Source organism: Leishmania donovani, chromosome 32, assembly GCF_000227135.1.
Source record: "Leishmania donovani BPK282A1 complete genome, chromosome 32".
Lineage (NCBI taxonomy): Eukaryota > Euglenozoa > Kinetoplastea > Trypanosomatida > Trypanosomatidae > Leishmania > Leishmania donovani.
Window position 1 is genome coordinate 960,194 of NC_018259.1, and position 17,973 is coordinate 978,166.

At 60.9% G+C, this 17,973-nt stretch overlaps 5 protein-coding genes across 5 annotated transcripts; all 5 read right to left on the minus strand.

Annotated features, from left to right (window-relative positions):
• Positions 1-409: 409 nt before the first annotated feature.
• LDBPK_322570 (hypothetical protein, conserved) lies at positions 410-3,460 on the minus strand (the record flags this gene model as incomplete). The annotated part of the gene is made up of 1 exon (XM_003863622.1): positions 410-3,460. One exon carries the CDS (start codon positions 3,458-3,460, stop codon positions 410-412), a length of 3,051 nt encoding a protein of 1,016 aa, XP_003863670.1.
• Positions 3,461-4,023: 563 nt separating this feature from the next.
• Positions 4,024-5,268, minus strand: LDBPK_322580 (hypothetical protein, conserved; the record flags this gene model as incomplete). The annotated part of the gene is made up of 1 exon (XM_003863623.1): positions 4,024-5,268. The coding sequence occupies one exon, from the start codon at positions 5,266-5,268 to the stop codon at positions 4,024-4,026; it is 1,245 nt and encodes a 414-aa protein (XP_003863671.1).
• Positions 5,269-6,205: 937 nt separating this feature from the next.
• LDBPK_322590 (hypothetical protein, conserved) lies at positions 6,206-7,456 on the minus strand (the record flags this gene model as incomplete). Its single annotated transcript, XM_003863624.1, has 1 exon — positions 6,206-7,456. One exon carries the CDS (start codon positions 7,454-7,456, stop codon positions 6,206-6,208), a length of 1,251 nt encoding a protein of 416 aa, XP_003863672.1.
• Positions 7,457-8,991: 1,535 nt separating this feature from the next.
• Positions 8,992-10,062, minus strand: LDBPK_322600 (hypothetical protein, conserved; the record flags this gene model as incomplete). The annotated part of the gene is made up of 1 exon (XM_003863625.1): positions 8,992-10,062. The coding sequence occupies one exon, from the start codon at positions 10,060-10,062 to the stop codon at positions 8,992-8,994; it is 1,071 nt and encodes a 356-aa protein (XP_003863673.1).
• A 1,118-nt stretch (positions 10,063-11,180) lies between these two features.
• LDBPK_322610 (hypothetical protein, conserved) lies at positions 11,181-14,114 on the minus strand (the record flags this gene model as incomplete). Its single annotated transcript, XM_003863626.1, has 1 exon — positions 11,181-14,114. The coding sequence occupies one exon, from the start codon at positions 14,112-14,114 to the stop codon at positions 11,181-11,183; it is 2,934 nt and encodes a 977-aa protein (XP_003863674.1).
• Between the last annotated feature and the right edge of the window lie 3,859 nt (positions 14,115-17,973).

Sequence of the window (17,973 nt, forward strand, 5' to 3'; positions counted from 1 at the left end):
CGAGCCACGCTGACGCTCTGCCTAATCATATGGATTAGGCACAAGCGTGCTCGCTGTCGCAGGGGGGGGGTGCCCCGACGCAGCGCCATCCAGGACCTGGGCGCCGGCATCTGTAGCGATGCATCGCCCGGGCCTCCCTCCTCCCCTTACGTCGTGGGTGCCGGGCCCCCGGCATCCCCGGAAGTGAGGTTCGGCATTCGGCAGGGATAGGTGGAGGGAGGGGAGAGCTGCCTGCCCCCGCCCCCTCCCTCCCTTCCCCACAGAGAAAGAGAGAGCGTGTAGGGGGGAGGGCGCTGGACTCTGATGATGCCATGCACTGAGGCGTTCCACCTCCGTCGTTCGGGAAGGAGAGAAAAACGGTAGAAAAAGAAAGCATTGAAATGCCGATATCGTATACGTAAGCATCCCCTCAGGCAGCTGTGCGCATCAGCGCATTCATCGACACTCGATAGGTCATCGGCAGCGATCCCACGTCCGTAGGCGTGGTGGAAGCTGCTGCGTCGCTCGCGCGAACACGTTGAGGAGAGTACAGGAGCAGCACGTGACGCAGGGTGGCATCCAGCTTGCCAAGGAGCTGCAGCTCCGCCGCAGTGAGCGGCACATGTTCGCAGTGGAGGAGAAGCAGTCGCCATGGTAAAAGAGATCTACCAAGCTGTTCCGCCAGAGCACGGACCACTGCCTGGGCTGTTGGCGCAACGAACGCGCGGATGAGCCCCGTGCCACGATCACTGCTGCCATCACGTGAGACACCATCGGCCGCGCCTGCTGTTATCAGCGCGCCCAAGTGATGAGTAGCTTTGAGGACGCAAACGAGCTCCCGCTCCCACTGCCGCCTGCTCTCCGCAGCGGACACGGTCATCTCTTGCGGCAGGCCCGGTTGGGAGGCTGGAAGCGCACCGGGAGGACGGTCACCCTGAGCAGCTTCGATCGCTTCCCTGCGTCCTCCTGAACCAGCGCTTTCAGTGCATGGCGTGCACGCGGACGACGAACACTCGGGCGCGATTGGTGCGACGCCGCCTGCAGAGGGCAACTTCTCCGACGTGGACCGTGCTGACGCGCTGCCACTTCTTTGCGGTACCCTCCGAACACGGCGATCGCTGCGCCACTGCAGCAGCACACGCAGCAGCAATCGATTAAGCAAACGCGCTCCCTCTGCAGTCACAGAAAGCCGCTTCCTCAGCGACGGCTCTGTCGAGGCATACTCAGCGAGTACAGACGCGGAGCAAAGGCCATCACCGGAAGAAGGCTTGGGTGAGGGGAGGAAGAGGGCTGAGAGCGGAATGTTCAGCAGCGCACGATAAAGCTGGCCTGCTGTGTGCATTGGCGTTTGCAATGTGTTCAACGCATTATCGCCACGGTGGATGCACCCGCTGCTGTCTGCAAGTTCAGCGCGAGCTGTGCCGGGAGACGAGGGCACAGATGATCGTGCCGTGGACGCATCCAGCCAACAACGCAGAAACGAGGCGAGGTGAAAATATGCGGACGACTCCGCGTGCGCGCTAGCCGGTCCCGGAAGAGCCGGGCCGAGCTCTAGCAAGGCGCCTTCACGCTCGACACGCGCCAGGAGTGCGCACAGCTCCGGCAAAGTCGCATTCGCTGCCGCCGCTGGAGCAGAGATGGTGCATGCATGTGTCATCTTCGTCTCCGCACCCTTCGCGTTTGAGAGGCGCGCCCTTCTGTGTGGAAGGAAGAGAAGATGCAGCGCCGCCCACGCCGTCACGTCCAGTCGCGCATCCTTCGAGAAGAGCGGCAAGAGGGCGGCGAAGGCGTGGCGTGCTGAAGCCCAGGTCACCTCCTCGGCGTCTGGCGGAGAGGGCGAGCTGTGTGGTGCAGCGCACGTGGACGGCGTCTGCGCCGTTGGCGTCTGTCTTTTCTGCAGCTGGGAACAGAGAAGTGAGAGCCACAGCAGTGGTAGAAGCTGCAGGCGGCGCTGCTGCAAGCGAGGCGGCACACGACGCGCCAGTGAGCCTGCATCCGCGGCATTGCCGCAAGAGGAAGATGAGTTTGACTGAGCGCCGAACAGCACGGAGTACGCCGCCGCGTCGGGGCCCATAAACCAGGCATCTCGCGCTGCCTCAGCGCGGCGGCCCGCCTTGAGTAGAACAAGCTCATGCCACAGCACATGATCCACGCACCGGCGTGTCTGCTCGCAAAGCAGGGCAGCGTGTACCTGCAGCAGGCGCTCGTATGGACGCTGCGTCCTGCCGACATCTTGCAGCGGACTTGTGTGCTCCAGCAGCCCCCAATGCTGTACCCCCGCCGCGAAGTGCACAATCGCCCAGTGAAGCGAGTGCAGATGCCGCGACCTCGGCGGTGCCTCCACAAAGGCGGCAGTGGCGCCATGCCGTCGAGGAAACTCAGAGGCGCTAGATGGCGCGGAGAGGTTGCCTCGCTGCCGGCGCGTCAAAGCCGCAGCTGCAGCGGAATCCTGCGCAAGGAAAATGGAGGTGGAGAAGCACACATCCAACAGACGCTCTACGTGCGTGTCTGCGACGCCGAAAAGACCGCTCACATGCAGCAGCACCGTGACACTGAAGAGCGACTGCGTCAGCGCCGCAGCGAGGTGGGCCGGAAGCGGATGCGGAGACAGGGACGACGTGGGAGACGGCGACGTAGAAGACGAGGGCGAGGGCTCCTCAGCGTTGCGGTCTGCAGCGCGCTCGTGGCGGTTCGGCGGTGAGGAGTTTGCTGGTCGCTGCGAGCCGACTCGGGCTACCTGCGCACACGACTCCGCCTCTGCGATCCGGCGGCGCAGCTCCTTGAACTCGATCAGGGCGTGATGAGCGTGGTACTTCGCAAAGCTAGACACCTCCGCAACGAGCTCCGGGCCGTGCGTATCCGTCTTCGAGGTAGAGCAGCCCTCCACATCGGCGCCTCCGTTCCCCCAGAGCGGCCCCGCTGCCTCCGCAGAAGGTGGGAATGGCATCTCCGCCAGCCACTCGTACAAAGTCGACTGCCCCTCGGTCTGGCCATGATAGCGCCGGCCAAGCTGCACGTAGCGCAAAGCGCGTCCCACAGGAAACGCGTACGGCTCCGTCGAGGCGGAGGCATCGGTGTCCTGCGGCGTGCAAGAACGTCGGCGCGCACGTGGAGAATGCTGGTGACGATGATGGTCGGCGTGAGCACGGCCGCAGCTGCTCCGAGATGGTGATGGAGCACCGGCGATTGCGGATGATGATGCTGAGTCCGATGTCTGCCGCTTGTTAAAGACGTCGAAAGCAGGCAAGTAGGAAGGCGTGGTGGAGGAAAAGTCTCGCGCTGCAGACAACAGACTCCCCAAACCAGGGATACGGCAGCCGCGACGAAGAGGCTCGAGAGCACGGCAGAAGTGCACCTCCGAGCTCACCGTCCTTGCGACAATACGACACAGCACCGATTGACGACCACAGCGAAGCGTCGAGGAAGAAGCGGCGGCCGCAACGGGTGAAATGACAACGCTTGCATGATAAGGTGTGTTCATGTTGTGTGTGTGTGTGTGTGTGTGTGTGTGTGCGTGCGTCTGTTTGAGCCTGCAATGACGCGGCGCCTGAGGGAGGGCAACGGAGAACAGAGAGACGAGAAAAAAAAATGAAAAGGAACGAACCTCCTCGGAAAGAGAAAGTCAATCCGACATGTTGGTCATCCCTGTGCCACCGTGACGGCCAGAAGATTACACCGCGCATGGATGTGAAGAGCGCACGGGACGCGCAGGCAGTGACTGCCACCACGTGAGCAGGAGCACAGTCGCCGCTGCGGATGTGCTGTGAGGGGTGGTGGGGACAAGGCATCTCTCCTGCCTCCTCATCTGGACACTTCTCCTTTGGTCTTCAACTCTCATCATGTCGCATCTTGCGCGTGTTAATCGTTACAGAGAGAGAGAGTCGAAGAAGACGCCACCGTTTTGCCATCATCGCTGTCCGTCCTCATTTCCGAGTGGATCGGAGGACGGGGGGGAGGCAGAGACGAAGCGCCGTGCACGCGAACACAAAGACACGGACACGTGCACACCTCCTTTGCTTTGAATGCGCTTGCTCGGCACGTGTTCTAGTCACCGTCATCCTCAGACGAGGAGGAGGGCACGTCCTTGTGCTCTGCGGTCTTCTCCAGCACACAGAAAAACATTGGGCCCCATCCATGGCAAGTGTCCGGCAATAGCAGGCGGCCGTACGCCGTCGCCTCGCCGAGCACAGTTGGTGTGTGTGGGGCACACGCCTCTGCACCAGACGCATCCGATTCGCTGGCGTCGGTTGCAGTCTTCGGCGGCGCAACAAGGGCAGCAGCAGCGGCGGACGATGTCTTGATTACCTTGACCTCGCACCTAGTGCGCTGCAGTACCTCACCCACAACGCCATCGTTCTCCAAGGGTGAGATGGAGCACGTGCTGTAAACGGTACGGCCGCCAACGCGGCACGTTTCGATGGCACGCTGCAGCAGCATACGCTGAAGAGCGGCGAGCTGAGCTGTCGTCTCCTCAGACCACTCTCGCAAGGACAGAGGCGAGCCGCCTGACTGCTGAAGCAGGTGCCGCTCCGAGGAGCACGGGGCGTCGACGAGAACACGCGAGAAGGCCCCTGGGTCGTACCATGTCTGCGCATCGCGCTGCGTCGTTCGCCACGGTACGTAGTTCACGGGCACGTGTTCCTGTAAATTCCGCCGAAGCCGCGCGCAACGGTCGGCGCGGGCCTCATTGCACGTGAGCGCTCCGTCAGGTGACAGAAACTGCGCCACGGCAACGGACTTTCCACCTGGGGCGGCACACATGTCCAGCACCGTATCAAATGCGCCGACCTGCAGCTGCTCCACTACGTGCGCCGAGGCGTAGTCGAGCAGGTAGTACGCCTTGATGCCAAAGGCGTCGATGGGGGGTTTGTCGATTACGCCGTTCGGGTGTAGCAGGTCGCCAGCCGCTGCGGCAAGGGCCTTCTCCTGCAGCCTCGCCTCGTCGTCGGCACTGATGCCACGGTCCGTCGTGCTGGCGGCTTCTGTCGAGTTGACCTTCCGGGCAGGTTGAAAAGCTTGGATGAGGGAGTTGGGCTCCACCCGTGACAACCCTCGCGTCGCCTCCTCGAAGGGGACCTGGGAGAAGCGGTTCCACAGCGCCACCTTGCGCGGCGCCTCTATCATGGCAGCGCGAAGTGTGGGCCAACGCTTACCGTAGATTTCGCTGTAGTACTCATCAAACGTGCGTGGTTTGGCGCTGCCCTTCGCCTTGAAGCCGCCCTTGGTGTGGGCGGTAGGGACAGTGCCAGCCTTATTACGGCCACGGCCGGTCCCACGCAGTGGGGGCATAGGAGAAGCAGAGACGCGTGACACACAAGCGACGGTGCGCCAAAAAGGGAAAGAAAGAATCGCGACGGGAGCGGCACCGCTCCGCGAGTGTCGGGTGCGTCGGCGGCGTGCAGCGACCGTATTTGGCCCTGTGCATTCACAAGGATACCGACCACCAAACCGGTGCACGCGGACACGCAAACGCGCAGATGGGACGCAGTTCGCGAAGATCGACGCCCGCAGCCGCACAGCAGATGTGGGCAGGGAAGGACGGAGTCAGGCGCACAGAGTAGCAGGGGTAGGGAGAAGGAGGCAGGAGAAGGCGAGAGGGTGGCAGTGGCGAAGACATGTGTGATATATGCAAAAAAAAAAATAGGGCCGGTGCCGTCTGTTCCAAGGGGTACTAGTACACGGGAGAGGAAGACAAGATGAGGAAAAATGGGGGCAAGGCCCGGCGTCGAGGCTAAGACTGACAGCGGCGATGCTGGAGCATCCACCCAGGCATATCCTGCACAGCCGCTTCTTTAGAGAAGATGACTTGACGACCCTAGAGAGAGGAATAGTAGTGTTGTGCGTCTGTGTACGCAGGCTGGGAGACGCATCGAGGTTGAGCGCGAACAAGGAAGTGAACACACTGTGCTCTAACCTCGTCCCACTTCAGCGCCCAACTCTCCGCGACCTAGCCCGCGATACCCCCACTACCAACGAGCCCGTCGTTCTCCGCTCTCGGCTTTTCCTGCGCCGCTTGCCTTCATGAAGCGCTGTGTACTTGAGAATCAGGCGGCTTCACCTTAGAGCGCACACACGCACACGCAAGCACATGCACATCCACACCGGAAACACAAAAAGAGGGGTGGAGGCGCTCCGACACCGTGGGAGCGGTGAAGGAAGAGGCGAGGCCCAAGATCAAGAGAAGATCCGCCTCCCACCTCATGCGCCAAGACAGACTTTGACACAACTAAGGGCTTGGCTTGTCATTCGACAAGGATGCATCGGCATCAGCAGAGGGAGCGGCATTATCACCTTCCTTCACATCGTCCTGCGCTTCTCCTCCTTCAACGGTTGCGGCAGCCGACGGAGCCGAGTCCGCAGCACTTGCCTCTCCCGCCGCCTCTGCTGGCACCGCCAACCCCAGCGCATGGTTCAGCTGTGAGTACGGCGGCGGGGTGTAGCGGGTTGCCATGTAGTTCTCCCCTCGCAGCGGGCGCTGCAGCTCATCGATCATCGGCTGCTTCATCCAGGCGCAGCCGGTCTCCGGGTCTGCCAGCTGAGCCCACGCGCGATCGATGGGGTCTGGTGACTGGCGCAGCAGCGACGTGTCCCAGTGATGCATGTACGTGTTCAGGCCCACTTGCGGGCCAAGCACCTGTACGTCGTAGGGCACCTCAGCCAGGAAGTAGTGCACCGGCACACGCCAGTAGTAGATCGGGTTGTCCTGGCACAGTACCGCGGTAGGGTACACGTTCCCTGCCTCGACGGTGATGCCCGTCTCTTCCCACAGGGTTCGAATCGCCGCCTCCTTGTAATGCTCGTACAGCAGTGTCCACTTTCCAGGTGTCTTTAGTGAGATCGGCGGGATATCTGGCGGGCGCAGATCGCGATTGATGCGGCGCAGCAGCAACCACTCCACGTCCTCCTGTGGCCTCGGCGCCGCGGCAGTGCTTGTGTTGACGCCCTTACCTGGCCTTCGCCGGAACACGGCCAAGCGCACGTAGGCGGGGTTCTGATCGAGCGCCGTCTCCATGAGCTGCCGGCAGTTGAAGATGCCACGTTCGCTGCCGAAGAGGTACACCGTCAGCTCCACATCATCCGCTGCTGCGTAGCCGCCCTCCTCCTCCGGCACGCCGAGCCGCGTCGGGTTGGTGGGCTCGACCTCTAGGTGGACGCCGGTGCGGTACTTGAGCTCCGAGGCCCACTCCCGCATCGGCCCGATGACCTTGCGCGCCTGCGCCGCTGTTGTCTGCCAGCTGTACACCAGCGAATTGGTCAGAAGATCGAATCGACCCGGAGGCCGCTCGATCTTCTTCAGCTGAATGCGCGCACTCGGCGTCTGCAGGTCAGCCTGTACGAGAGACTGAGAGAGCATCGCATCTACGGACAGGTTGCCCTCTCCCTCGAGCGCGTGCGAAAGCTCCGACTGGAGCCCGGAGGAGTCGTCTGTCATGTACCCGTACCCGTCCCCGGTGGATTGCCAGCGGCAAGACACCATCTGCGTCGATGGGTAGCAGCAGCACCTGCTGGTACTCGCCCACGCAGGGGAAGAAGCAGCTTGCAAACCCGTCCAGCCGCGCATGAGCGACAACGTCGCCCTCGTCCACCGAAGTGAGGTGCTACTAAAGTGCATGGGAGAAGCAAGGGCACGCATCCGCGAGCGATGCAGTAATGGCCCAGTGAGCTCCATCCTTGTCTACGGCCCGCCTCGAGTCTGCGCTATCTGGCACAGGGACACTGCACAGAGGCAAAGGGTTACAGAGAGAGAAGCGTGGGGCCCAGAACGCGCGTCGGTAAGCGCGGCATGTGCAAATTCCAAGAGAGGAGAGAAGCGAGGAGGAGAGTTGACGTCTGTGCACATCTATGTGCGTGTGTGCGGGCGCGTGTGTTTGTGTGTGGCGGCAGGCACAAAAAGGAGACATGGGACAAGAGCAGAGGTGTGCCTCACCCTTCACTTCATCCCTGTCATCCCACCACCACCAGCACGGTCGATTTCTTTTTTCGGGAGGGGGATTCCGGAAGCGAGAGACTCGCCACTACAGGTCGTCGCGGATGCGCATGTGCGAGAGCCGATAGAGGTGCTGTGAATAGGGCGCCGCGGAAAAACGGAGGTGACAGCTGCGCCGCGATGAGCGCACGACCTTTCCGCCCCTCCACCCGCCTGCCCCCTGTCAAAGTGCAGACACGCCTGCGCTGTGCCGAAGAGGGCACTATTGCGCTGATCCGATTGCTTGCTGTTCTTTCCTGCTTTGCTTCTCCTGTCTGTAGAGTACCCACCGCCGCAGGTAGCTTGTATCGATAATCACTCGCTTCCCGCTCCACACATCGCACAAACACGAAAACACGTGCACACATGCGCCGACCACGTCCGCCACATCCGCAGCATTCTTTGTTTCTTCTTCCACCGCATCGCCGCCCGGTCTAGAGCACAGAGACATGACAGAGTGCTCGCGGATGAAGACACTATAGACAGATATATAGATACAACCAGACGATTAAGCGCGGCACCGGCACGCAGCAAAAAAAAAAAAGCAAGCGCGGGCGGCAGGGGGGGGGAATGTCGTACTTGTGAGCTCCACCGTCAAGCAGGACGGCCATCCACGTACTACTTGACGGAAGCAGAAGGGATTGTGAAGAAAAGTGTACGCCTGTCCGGGTTCGCTTACGGACTCGAGAGAAGGAGAGAGACAGTGATGATCGAGACGGAAAAAAAAACAGGAGCAAACCGGCCCGTGCGTGCTTGCCTCGCGGATGCCTTTTCGCTGTAGATGGCGGCTGTGGCGGCCATCCACACGCTTCGTGCCTGTGCCTTGGTTTGTGCGGAGAGGCGGGTAAAGAGCAGAAGAACGTCGGCAGAGTCGCGACGGAGAAAGAGGGGGGGAGGGGCAATGATCATCTGAAGACTCGCAATCCATCGACCGCACCCACGATTCGGTGTAAGGAGGAGAAGGGGAAGAATGCATGCACGTTCACAAGCATTGCAGAGGTCTGCAACGCTCAAGCACACGCCCACACGACCCAAGCGCGCCGTTGTTACTTCGCTGACCTTGCCGTCGCAGAAGTCGGTGGTGTAGCCAACAGTAGCAGCGCCGTCTCCTGTGCCCGCTCTAGATGCTTCCGCAGAAGCATGAGCTTAAAGGGAGTCACGTTGCGGCCAACGTTCAAGTCGTACTCGTACGGGTCCTCGATGCACCACCGGTAGTGTATTTTCTCTCCGCGGATTCGGGCCATGTCTTCTGCCTGCTTTGTCCACGAGAGCATCTCCTTCGTCGTCTCCCCCGCCGCCCGGGTCAGGCTCATTACCTCAGTCTCAGGGGCGAACTCGTCGAGGTAGTAGCGCACAAAGTCCATCAGCATGTCCGCCAGCGCTTGGCCACCTTGCTGGGGGGTCTCCAGCGGCATGTAAGGCGGCATCGGGGCGATGTCGGCCACGTCGCACGACTCCACCGGCACGAGTGTCACTAGCCTCCTTCGCAACAGGTAGTAGACGACCATGATGTTCCAGCCATAGGAGGTGATGCAGCCGCCATCCACGGAGGCGTTCAGCCCTGTCCTCTTACTCCACTGCTTCACGAGCATGCTCAGCCAGCGCGCCTCGGGGCACTGGGTGAAGTAGGCCCGCAGCAAAGCGCTGTTGCGCACGCCATTGCGGCGATTGGCTGTCACGTCGAAGCTCACGCTATCCACACCGAGGCCACCCTTCACGCGCAGCACCGGCACACGCGTGCGGCGGACAAGCTCGATACCCCACAGGTAATGCTCCCGTTTCACCACCTCGCTCAGGCGGAAGAGGAAGTCTGACTGCAATCCTTTCGCTACCTCCGAGACAGCATCGGCGCCTTTGCCATCCTGCACATCCGTCGGGCTCAAGCATGCGAAATCCACATCAGAGCCCTGCTCGTGTACGCCCAGCACAGCGGTGGAGCCGAAGATGTAGGGGGTCATCGCCGGGTCCACTGTCTGCACGCACGCGGAGACCTTCTGATGCACCTCCGCGACGGGCTGCGTGTCCAGCCGCCGCGATAGCTGCTCATCGCAGAATCGCGACACCGCTGCTCGAACGTCGCTAATCGCGGCGATCGATCGTCCTGACTTGCCTTTCATGCGCACCCAATGAAGCGTGCAGCACACAACACAGCTTGCAACCCTGTGCGCACGCGTGATTCTGTTCTGCTCTGTTCTTTTAGTGTTGTTGTCGTTTTTGCTTCGTCTGCTTCGCCCCCTTCTTCCGCCCCTATCTGCGTGTGCGCGGCGTAGCACAAGCAGAGCAATTCTGTCCGCCCTCGATAGGCCCTGCAGCACGTGCGCGCAATCCAAGTGCGCCGAGGTTCACAAGAGGAGCGCCGCCTACACTCAGATGTGCACGCACGACCTCTCAGCGCACACGAGCGTGCCAGAGGCGAACGCGAAAAGAGGAGCAGAGACACGGTCCGCGCAGCCAATGCAATCCGCTGCGCACACAGGCGAAAACAAGAGACAAACGGCGTCTCGTGCACCAGCACCGGTCTCGCACATGTGCACCGGGGGGTGGCAGCCTGTGGGTCCAGGTAAGTGTGCGTGTGTGTGTGTGTGTGTGTGTGTTGGACAAGAACAAGAGGAAAGCGTAGGCGTGCTCGTACGCGCACGAATAACGAAAGAGAGACGGTTGGAGAAGAGACGACGGAGCAGGAGGAAGAGGAGGAGGCGGGGGAGAGTGTTAGCGGATATTCGCAGAAGACGAATTGCAGCGCGGCGACGCGGAAGAACAACAACGAACAAAAAAGGGGGCCAAGCACATGCCGTCATGCACACACACACACGCATGCATGCACAACGCGATGGTGCCTGTAGCAGGGGGAAGGGGGCCGGTGGGCTTCAACAGAAAAGGGAGGAAAGAGAAGACTCGCACGCGTCTGCCCGTGCGCGCTGCCCACCGTCTCGCCAACCTGAGACATTTATGTATTCGCTTCAGCGAGATCACGGGGTCGTTTATGGCATGCCTCTTGTGATTTTCTGTGCTCACTGGCAGAGACATGCAACGCGGGCATGCCTGTGCGATCCGTGGCGACTAGCAGAGAGGAAAGCGGAATGGGCGCAAGACACACGATGATACAACAAAACGACAGCGAAAAAAAAAAATACAAACAAAATGCGCCGCAGAAAACGAGAAGCGGCAGCGCGCCGCACGGAAAGAAGCCATGCCGCTCACAGGGCACGCACGAGCGAAAAGGCGAAGAGGCACTTCAGCGTCGGCTGCCAATGCGAGATCCGTGCTCCATGTCGGTGAGCACCATCAAGATGTTTGTCAGCTCCTCCGTGACTCGGTCGGAAAACGTCACCCCCAGCTCCGCCAGTCTCTTCGAATGCGCCTCAACGGCCTTAGCTGACTGAACCTGGTGCCACACCACATGCCGGTTGATCTCCGTCACACGCGCGCGCAGGAAAGCCACAGAGTTCTGGTACACTACGTAACCCACCTCCTCGTCACGCTGTTGATGCTCAGGAGACTGCAGCGACACAGACGAGGGCATCTGGGTGTGCGAGACCTGCAAGTGCGATCCTTCGCATCTGTGCGCTGCCGGCTCCATCCGCGCACGCGCCCTACTGTGTCGAGCGCTGGAATGGTCGCCTTCCCCGAGGTCCATACTCAGTGATCGGTGCACGCTGTCTGCCGCCGCGTGAGCGCTGCGGGAGGCGCGTCGCGACGAGGAAGACGCGGAAGTCGCGGCCTCGTGAAAAGCGGCGGCACTGTCGCTCTCTCGTTCTCCTCCGCTCCGTCTCCGTGTCGGTGTAATGCCGTTCACCGACGTCGCCGCCGAGTGCGTCGTAGGCGTGACGTCACCATCATCCCTGCCTTCGCGTGCAGAAGTCACATCGTGCTTATGGGTTTGCCGTGGTCGCGGCGCACTAGCCGTCGCTGCCGCAAGAGCCAGTATCGCGTTCTCCAAGTTTGCTGGCGTTGCCGTACGCGGCGCCGGTCGTGCGCTCGCCACCGGAGATCGCGGCGGGCGAGAGCGACACACAAAGCAAGTGCACCGAGAGGAAGAGCAGCGAGGCGGCGTCTGCGGGCGAGGGATGCGGCGATGCCCTGCCCCCAGACCCAGGCTGTCACTCCCGCGGCGAACACAGTACCGCGGAGAGCAAAGAGCGTCAGGGTAGGACTGAGGTGAGTGAGGTGCGCGAGCAGAGGAGGCAAGCCGGCGGAGACTGCGCCGTTCGAGGCGCGCGGAGACGGAGCCCGGCGGTGTTCGCTGAGCTGGCCGCGTGGCGTGTTCCCCTTTCTCATCCTCCACTGCCTGTTCCCGGGCCACAAAGTTCGCGAAGGCCTCGGCGGCTCGGCGCGGCGACGGCTGCGGTGGCCGCGGTAGTGGCGATGACGACCGCGACGACCACGAGGAGGATGAGGATGCGCCAGGCTCAAGCTGCAATCCAGCAGGCGATAAAGTGCCCTGCGCGGAAGCGCTTCGGGGGGTGGGGCAAAACGCTACCTTGGAGAGTGGCAGTGCAGGAGGCGCGGCACCGTTAGCAAGCAGCTGGGCACGACTCACCCATCGCGGGGGGCTGTAGAGCCGGCCAGCCCGCGCCAGATGTTGATGCGGTGACACGAGACCGGAAAGGGCGTTTGCTCCAACTCCCGCGGGCGGAGGAGAGGCGTGCCGGCCCCGACGACGGAAAGCATCGGCCTGGCTGGTTTGTACAGCTACCCGCTCATTGTCGGAGAGGACGGGACGGTGAGCCCTCATAGTTGCGCCCCCACCAGCCGCAGAGGATGGCGACGGCTTCAGAGGCGTGCGCGGCTGCACAGGTGTGCCGCAACTTTTCCAGGGAAGCGCAACACCCTCTATTGGACACCTTGGTGCAAGCCGTTGCACGTGGCGCCTCGCCGTCTGCTGGTGTGGGCCACGCGCCTCTACGGAGAGCAGTGGTCTGCGTCCTCCTTGATTCGCGCACCTGGCATCTGGTTCTACTGCCGTCACTGGCCGCGGTGATGCAGGAGGACGCTGCGGCGGTGAAGGTGGCGGTGGGACTGGGGTGCGCAAGCCCGGTCTGGGAGAGACCCGCAGACCTCTGGTGTGTGGTGGCCATCGACAGCGAGCAACACCGTCTTGCCCCTTCGCTCTCGCCTGCGGAAGGCGACGCGGACGCGCAGCGGCACTCGCCGCAGACTGCGTCAAGCGCAGTAATCGCTGCTGGCGGTGATGTGCCGCTGCTTTTGTTGCCTCGTGGGCCAGACGCTGCCCTGCGCGCCGCGCATCCACAGTCACCACGCACAGTCGCACCTCTGCCGAGATGATGCGATGGGCCCTGCGCAGTCCGTCCAACAGCAGCGCCGCTGTAGCCTCCTCCAGCCTGTGCAGCTCAAGAGTGAGGTGAACCCCACCTTCAAGGTGGTGGTCAGAAAGCGGTCTCACATGCGGAGGGGTACGCAGAAAAACCGGAGACGATGCCAGTGACGCCGGATGCGAAACCGGCATGACCCGCGGAGAGACTGTGTAGAGTACCGGCCACATCACACCACCCCTTCGCAGTCTCCATTGGGAGGGGCGTGAGGAAGCGCTGGGTGGCGGTGGCACGCCACACTCGCTGTTCGCGCATCGCTTCGGCTGCAGATGCGCGAGAGGAGGAGTGCGCGCATACGGAGAAAGAGCCGCTGATCGGTCGGAGGACGGGTACCGACGCCAACGCGCGTTTCCTGGCTCTCCGCCCCGACCGCTCATGACAGGGTAGACCTCCAGCGCGGACGGCACGCGGCGAACTGTGCGCGGAAGCGGCGATTCAGAGGTGGCATCGGCACGCAACACTCTTTGCGCGTGCACCCTCTCATTCCACGTGAACGCCGCAAGCCCAGATGCCACGGCCACGGACTCCATCGAAGTTACCCCACCTATCACAGAGATGTGCGTCAGAGTCGGGGATGTTGCCGCCGCACACAGCAGCGCCTCCAGTGCCGTCGACGACGCCACGTATTTCAAGTGAATCGTCATGGTGGTGAGCGACACGCACGAGGCAAAGAGTGGGGCGACGCACTGCACATCGCAGAGATGAAGAACGTGGAGGGGTGTGTTGCCAACAGTCACACGCTCCGCCGTGTTGTGCGTGAGACGAGTGGCGAGCACGTGGGTGGAGGCGGTAATGTGTCGCGACCTCTGCACCTGGGACAGACCGCTCGGTGGCATGTGTACTGTTATAGAGAAGGGCCAGCGAGTGAGTTACTCTGCGTGTGATTCAAATTACTCTAGGTGCACGCTCGGTGTTCCACTGGCACAGGCGGCTCACCCAAGCGGCTGCAGCTCGAATGAGGGCTGCTCGACGTCTGCGCCAGCCTACTTGAGGAAGTCGATAAAACCAGCAGAAACCGGCACACAGGCCAACTGCCCTACTGCCCACCGGCATGTCACGGTGCGAAGCTGATGGTGTCTGAAAATATCTACCGCAGCTCAGAAGAGAAGGTAGCGGCGAGAGCACTGCAGTCACGACAAAAAGCAATCATGCGAGTCTGCCAAGGCCTGCTGTCGGTATAGGTGCACGGTGGGACCGACATGAGGGACACTCACAAGTGGGCTTGCGTGACGTGGGGGGAAAAAGGGGGTGTTCTGTGCGCCAAGGCACCGAAGCTCTTTTCGAAGTCTGTGCGAGTTTACGCGAACGTGTGACAGCGAAGCACCCCTGTCGCTCTGTAGGTTCTTCTGCGTGTGCGTCGATCGGTCGGTCTGTCTACATGCAGAAAGCGCGTTGGCTTGTCCACGAACAAAAAAAAACGGTAAACGGATGTATGCGCAGCTGTACACCGGCGAGGGCATGCCCTGAGACAGAGGGAGGGGAAGAAACAACGATACACCGACACGCGTGCGCAGGTGCAGACATGGACACGCACAAGTACTCTAAAAGAACGAAGCGAGCAAGCAAAGGATTGATGCGAGTGCTCCCCCTCCCCGCGTCCTGACTCTACCTTCTCTTCTAGTTTCTCTATACGAATGCGCGGATGTGCCTCTGAATGTTTGTGTTGAGTGAACGATGAAGGGCTCGGAGGGGCATGTCACAGGAGCAGCAGTGGTGGCGGTGGTGGTGGTGTGTGTGGGGGGGGGGAGTCAGAAGACAGAAGAGAGACGAGGTGAGCAGGAAACCGCTACGAAAACAATTTGGCGAGGGGCACACAAGGCACAGACTAGGGTCCGCGCCGACTGTCACGAGAGAGAGAGGAAGAGTGCACCATATCAGCCGGCAACGGGAATCAGCTTGGTGTGACCGTGATGTCGCCGGTATTTCCTCTCGTCTGCGAGATTGCTGCTTTCCAGCCCTCCGCAGTAGCCGCAGTAGCCTCCTCTCCCCCTCCTCTGTGGCGACAGCTTTCCATTGACCATTTTGGATGGACAAGGAGGAAGGCGCAAGGCGACGAATCGCGTAGGAGATCGTCGGTGAGCGAAGAAAAATCACTGGCAGTATAGACCTAGTAGTCGGTTGCGGTGTTACGCATGTGTTTGTGTCTGTGTGTCAAGGCCAGGCAAGCCGGCGGGGGAAGCACAAACATTAAGAACAGATCCACACCAGTGGAGCACCTCCGCACCGTCCGCTGCAAGGGGGTAAGAAAGGGGGGGCGGCGGCGGGCCGCATAGAAGTTCAACCCTGCATCGCGCCATGGTCTTCGCCGTCCTCTGGCAAGCATGTCCTCCCAGCACCCGTACACACTCACGCGCACCGCGGAGACACCCTCGCGCAGGTGTGATAGGGATAATTCTTACCCTTGTGGAGTCGTCGGCGGTAACGCTGCTTAGCTACCGAGATGAAAACGGCAGGTAGAGCCTCCTGCTCTCGACTGGCAATGAAAACCGCAACGTGTGTGGGTGGGTGGAAGGGTGGGTGGGTGTACGTGCAAGTGCGTGTGAGCGATTGCGCTGCAGCGATGGCGTTCGTTCAAACCATGTGAGCAGCTCACTCTCAGGATGGTGGTCCCGTGGCTTGCGCCACGACATAGTGCTCCGCCGGAGCGGCTTTCATAGCATCACGTGCTGCCGCTAGCAGCCGCTGCTCGATATCCTCGTAGCGCTTCTCCTGCGCCGCACGCGCGCTGAGCATTTCGAGCGCAAACACCTTGTAATAGCCGGCGCAAGTGATGACAAACCCCGACACCAGGCCAGCAGCCTTAATGCGCCACATGTCTGTTCGACTACGCCCTCTCACGGTGGGTAGTCGCTCGAGCGCTCACGTCTACACATCCAAAGCGGGTGTTGCCTCACCAACCGTCGTACTCGCCACGCAGATGCCCAGACGCCTCTCGGGGTGCTTGTGCTCCCCATTGCATGATCGCAACGGTGAGGGATACAGAAAAAGAGAGCGAACCGGAGAGACGACGGAGGGGGAGGAGAGCAGCCGATAAGTGAGGGGTCGAAATGTGCATCACACACGGAGACGAATACACGTACATGCACACGCAGCAGACTGACAAGCATGCAGTTGGGCTCACCGAACAGCTGAGAAAAGGAGAGCGAGAGAGACGCGTAAGAAGCTTACCCCTCTGCAGTGACGCTCACGAGGCAGCACAGAGGAAGTCGGATGAGGTGGCGAACAGAGAAATCGCCACAAGAGCAGAGCGGCGCAGATGATGCACGATAAGAAAAGGAGAAAACAAGGCGCGGTGAGAGTGCACGCGGCAGCGCGGCGCCGCACTCTTTTTCATCACTCTCCCTTCCTGCCCCTCAGTGAGCGGCTGGCAGCGCACCAGCATCTCATCCCCTACCACGCAAGAGGAAGTCGCTTTGGAGTACAGCGCAAAATGCGGAGGTCAAGAGGGTAGCGCATGGTGCTGTGCAACTGATCGAAACGCTCTCAGTTGCGTTTCTTCCTCCTTGTCTCGCTCCGCCTCGCTTCGCTTCCTAGCCGTCGATAAGCTGCAGCTGCATGTGCCTCTGATATGCATGTGGAAAGGACAATTACGGGGGCATGCATGCATATATATATATATATATATGCGTGTATGTGTGTGTGTGTGTGTGTGCGTGTTTGTGCCTTCCAGTTGCGCATTTTCTGTTCGTTTCTGACCCTAGCTCAGATGCTCTCGTTGACGTTTTCGCTCCCAGCTCGACTCGGAAAGGAGCGGGAAGGAGTGGGGGGTAGGGGGAGGGGGAGGGGGCGGAGCAGCGCTCCTCTTCATCGTTTTGTCTGTTAAGGGTTATTCGTTTGCTGTTCTTCTCTTGCGCGCATATGCGTAAGCGGCGCGCGACACACAGACGCGCGTGAATCGCTTTCATTGTCTTTCGTTTATTCTCGACGGTTTGCGGCTGAAGAGTTGTCGGACGTCTCCCTGCCCAGCCGACACAAATAATTCAAAGCAAAAATAGCGAAGGACGGGTAGCGCCTGCAAGTGCCGCACGCGCTGCCCACTCTCTCTTCATAGGTGCAACTGTTTCCTGTACCGCCGCCGCCTGCAGGCATGAAAAGCTCCACACGCGCACACAGAAACCTGCCTGTTTCGCTCCGTTATTAATTACGCTCTCGCCCTCTCTCTCTGCACCTCCCGTTTCTGCTGCGTAGCGTTGCCTTGACAAGGTGCATCACGCACACGTGAGCAGACTCGCAAGCGAAACAGATGATAAAATCGCTTGCACTACACTCAAGGGGAGTAACGATTGGTGAAAGAAGCCAGTGCGCCCGTGCCACAAGTCACGAGCGATGGAGCCGTTAGCGGGGCGGTGTACGCAGAGGACCGGCGCAAATAAACTCGGAGGAAGAGAAGGTGTAGCACGCGCTACAACGCAACAAACGGTGTCCACTACCGTCATAGGAATAAGGCTATGGCGGCAACGCGCACATGAACCACGGAATTTTCCCTTTTCGAAGTGTCATTTTGCCATGTACGAGTCAACAAAATATACACGCATGCGAACACACCACCACACACCACCACCTTCTGCTGCACCGCGGCTAAATCCTGATCGCCTAGGGTGAGCCGTCTTGCTGTTGAATCAGGGTTGTGCGTCGACGGGACTCGTCTTGTCCGTCCTTGTCCGTACGTCGCATGCGCGCTGCGTGAGCGGCGCC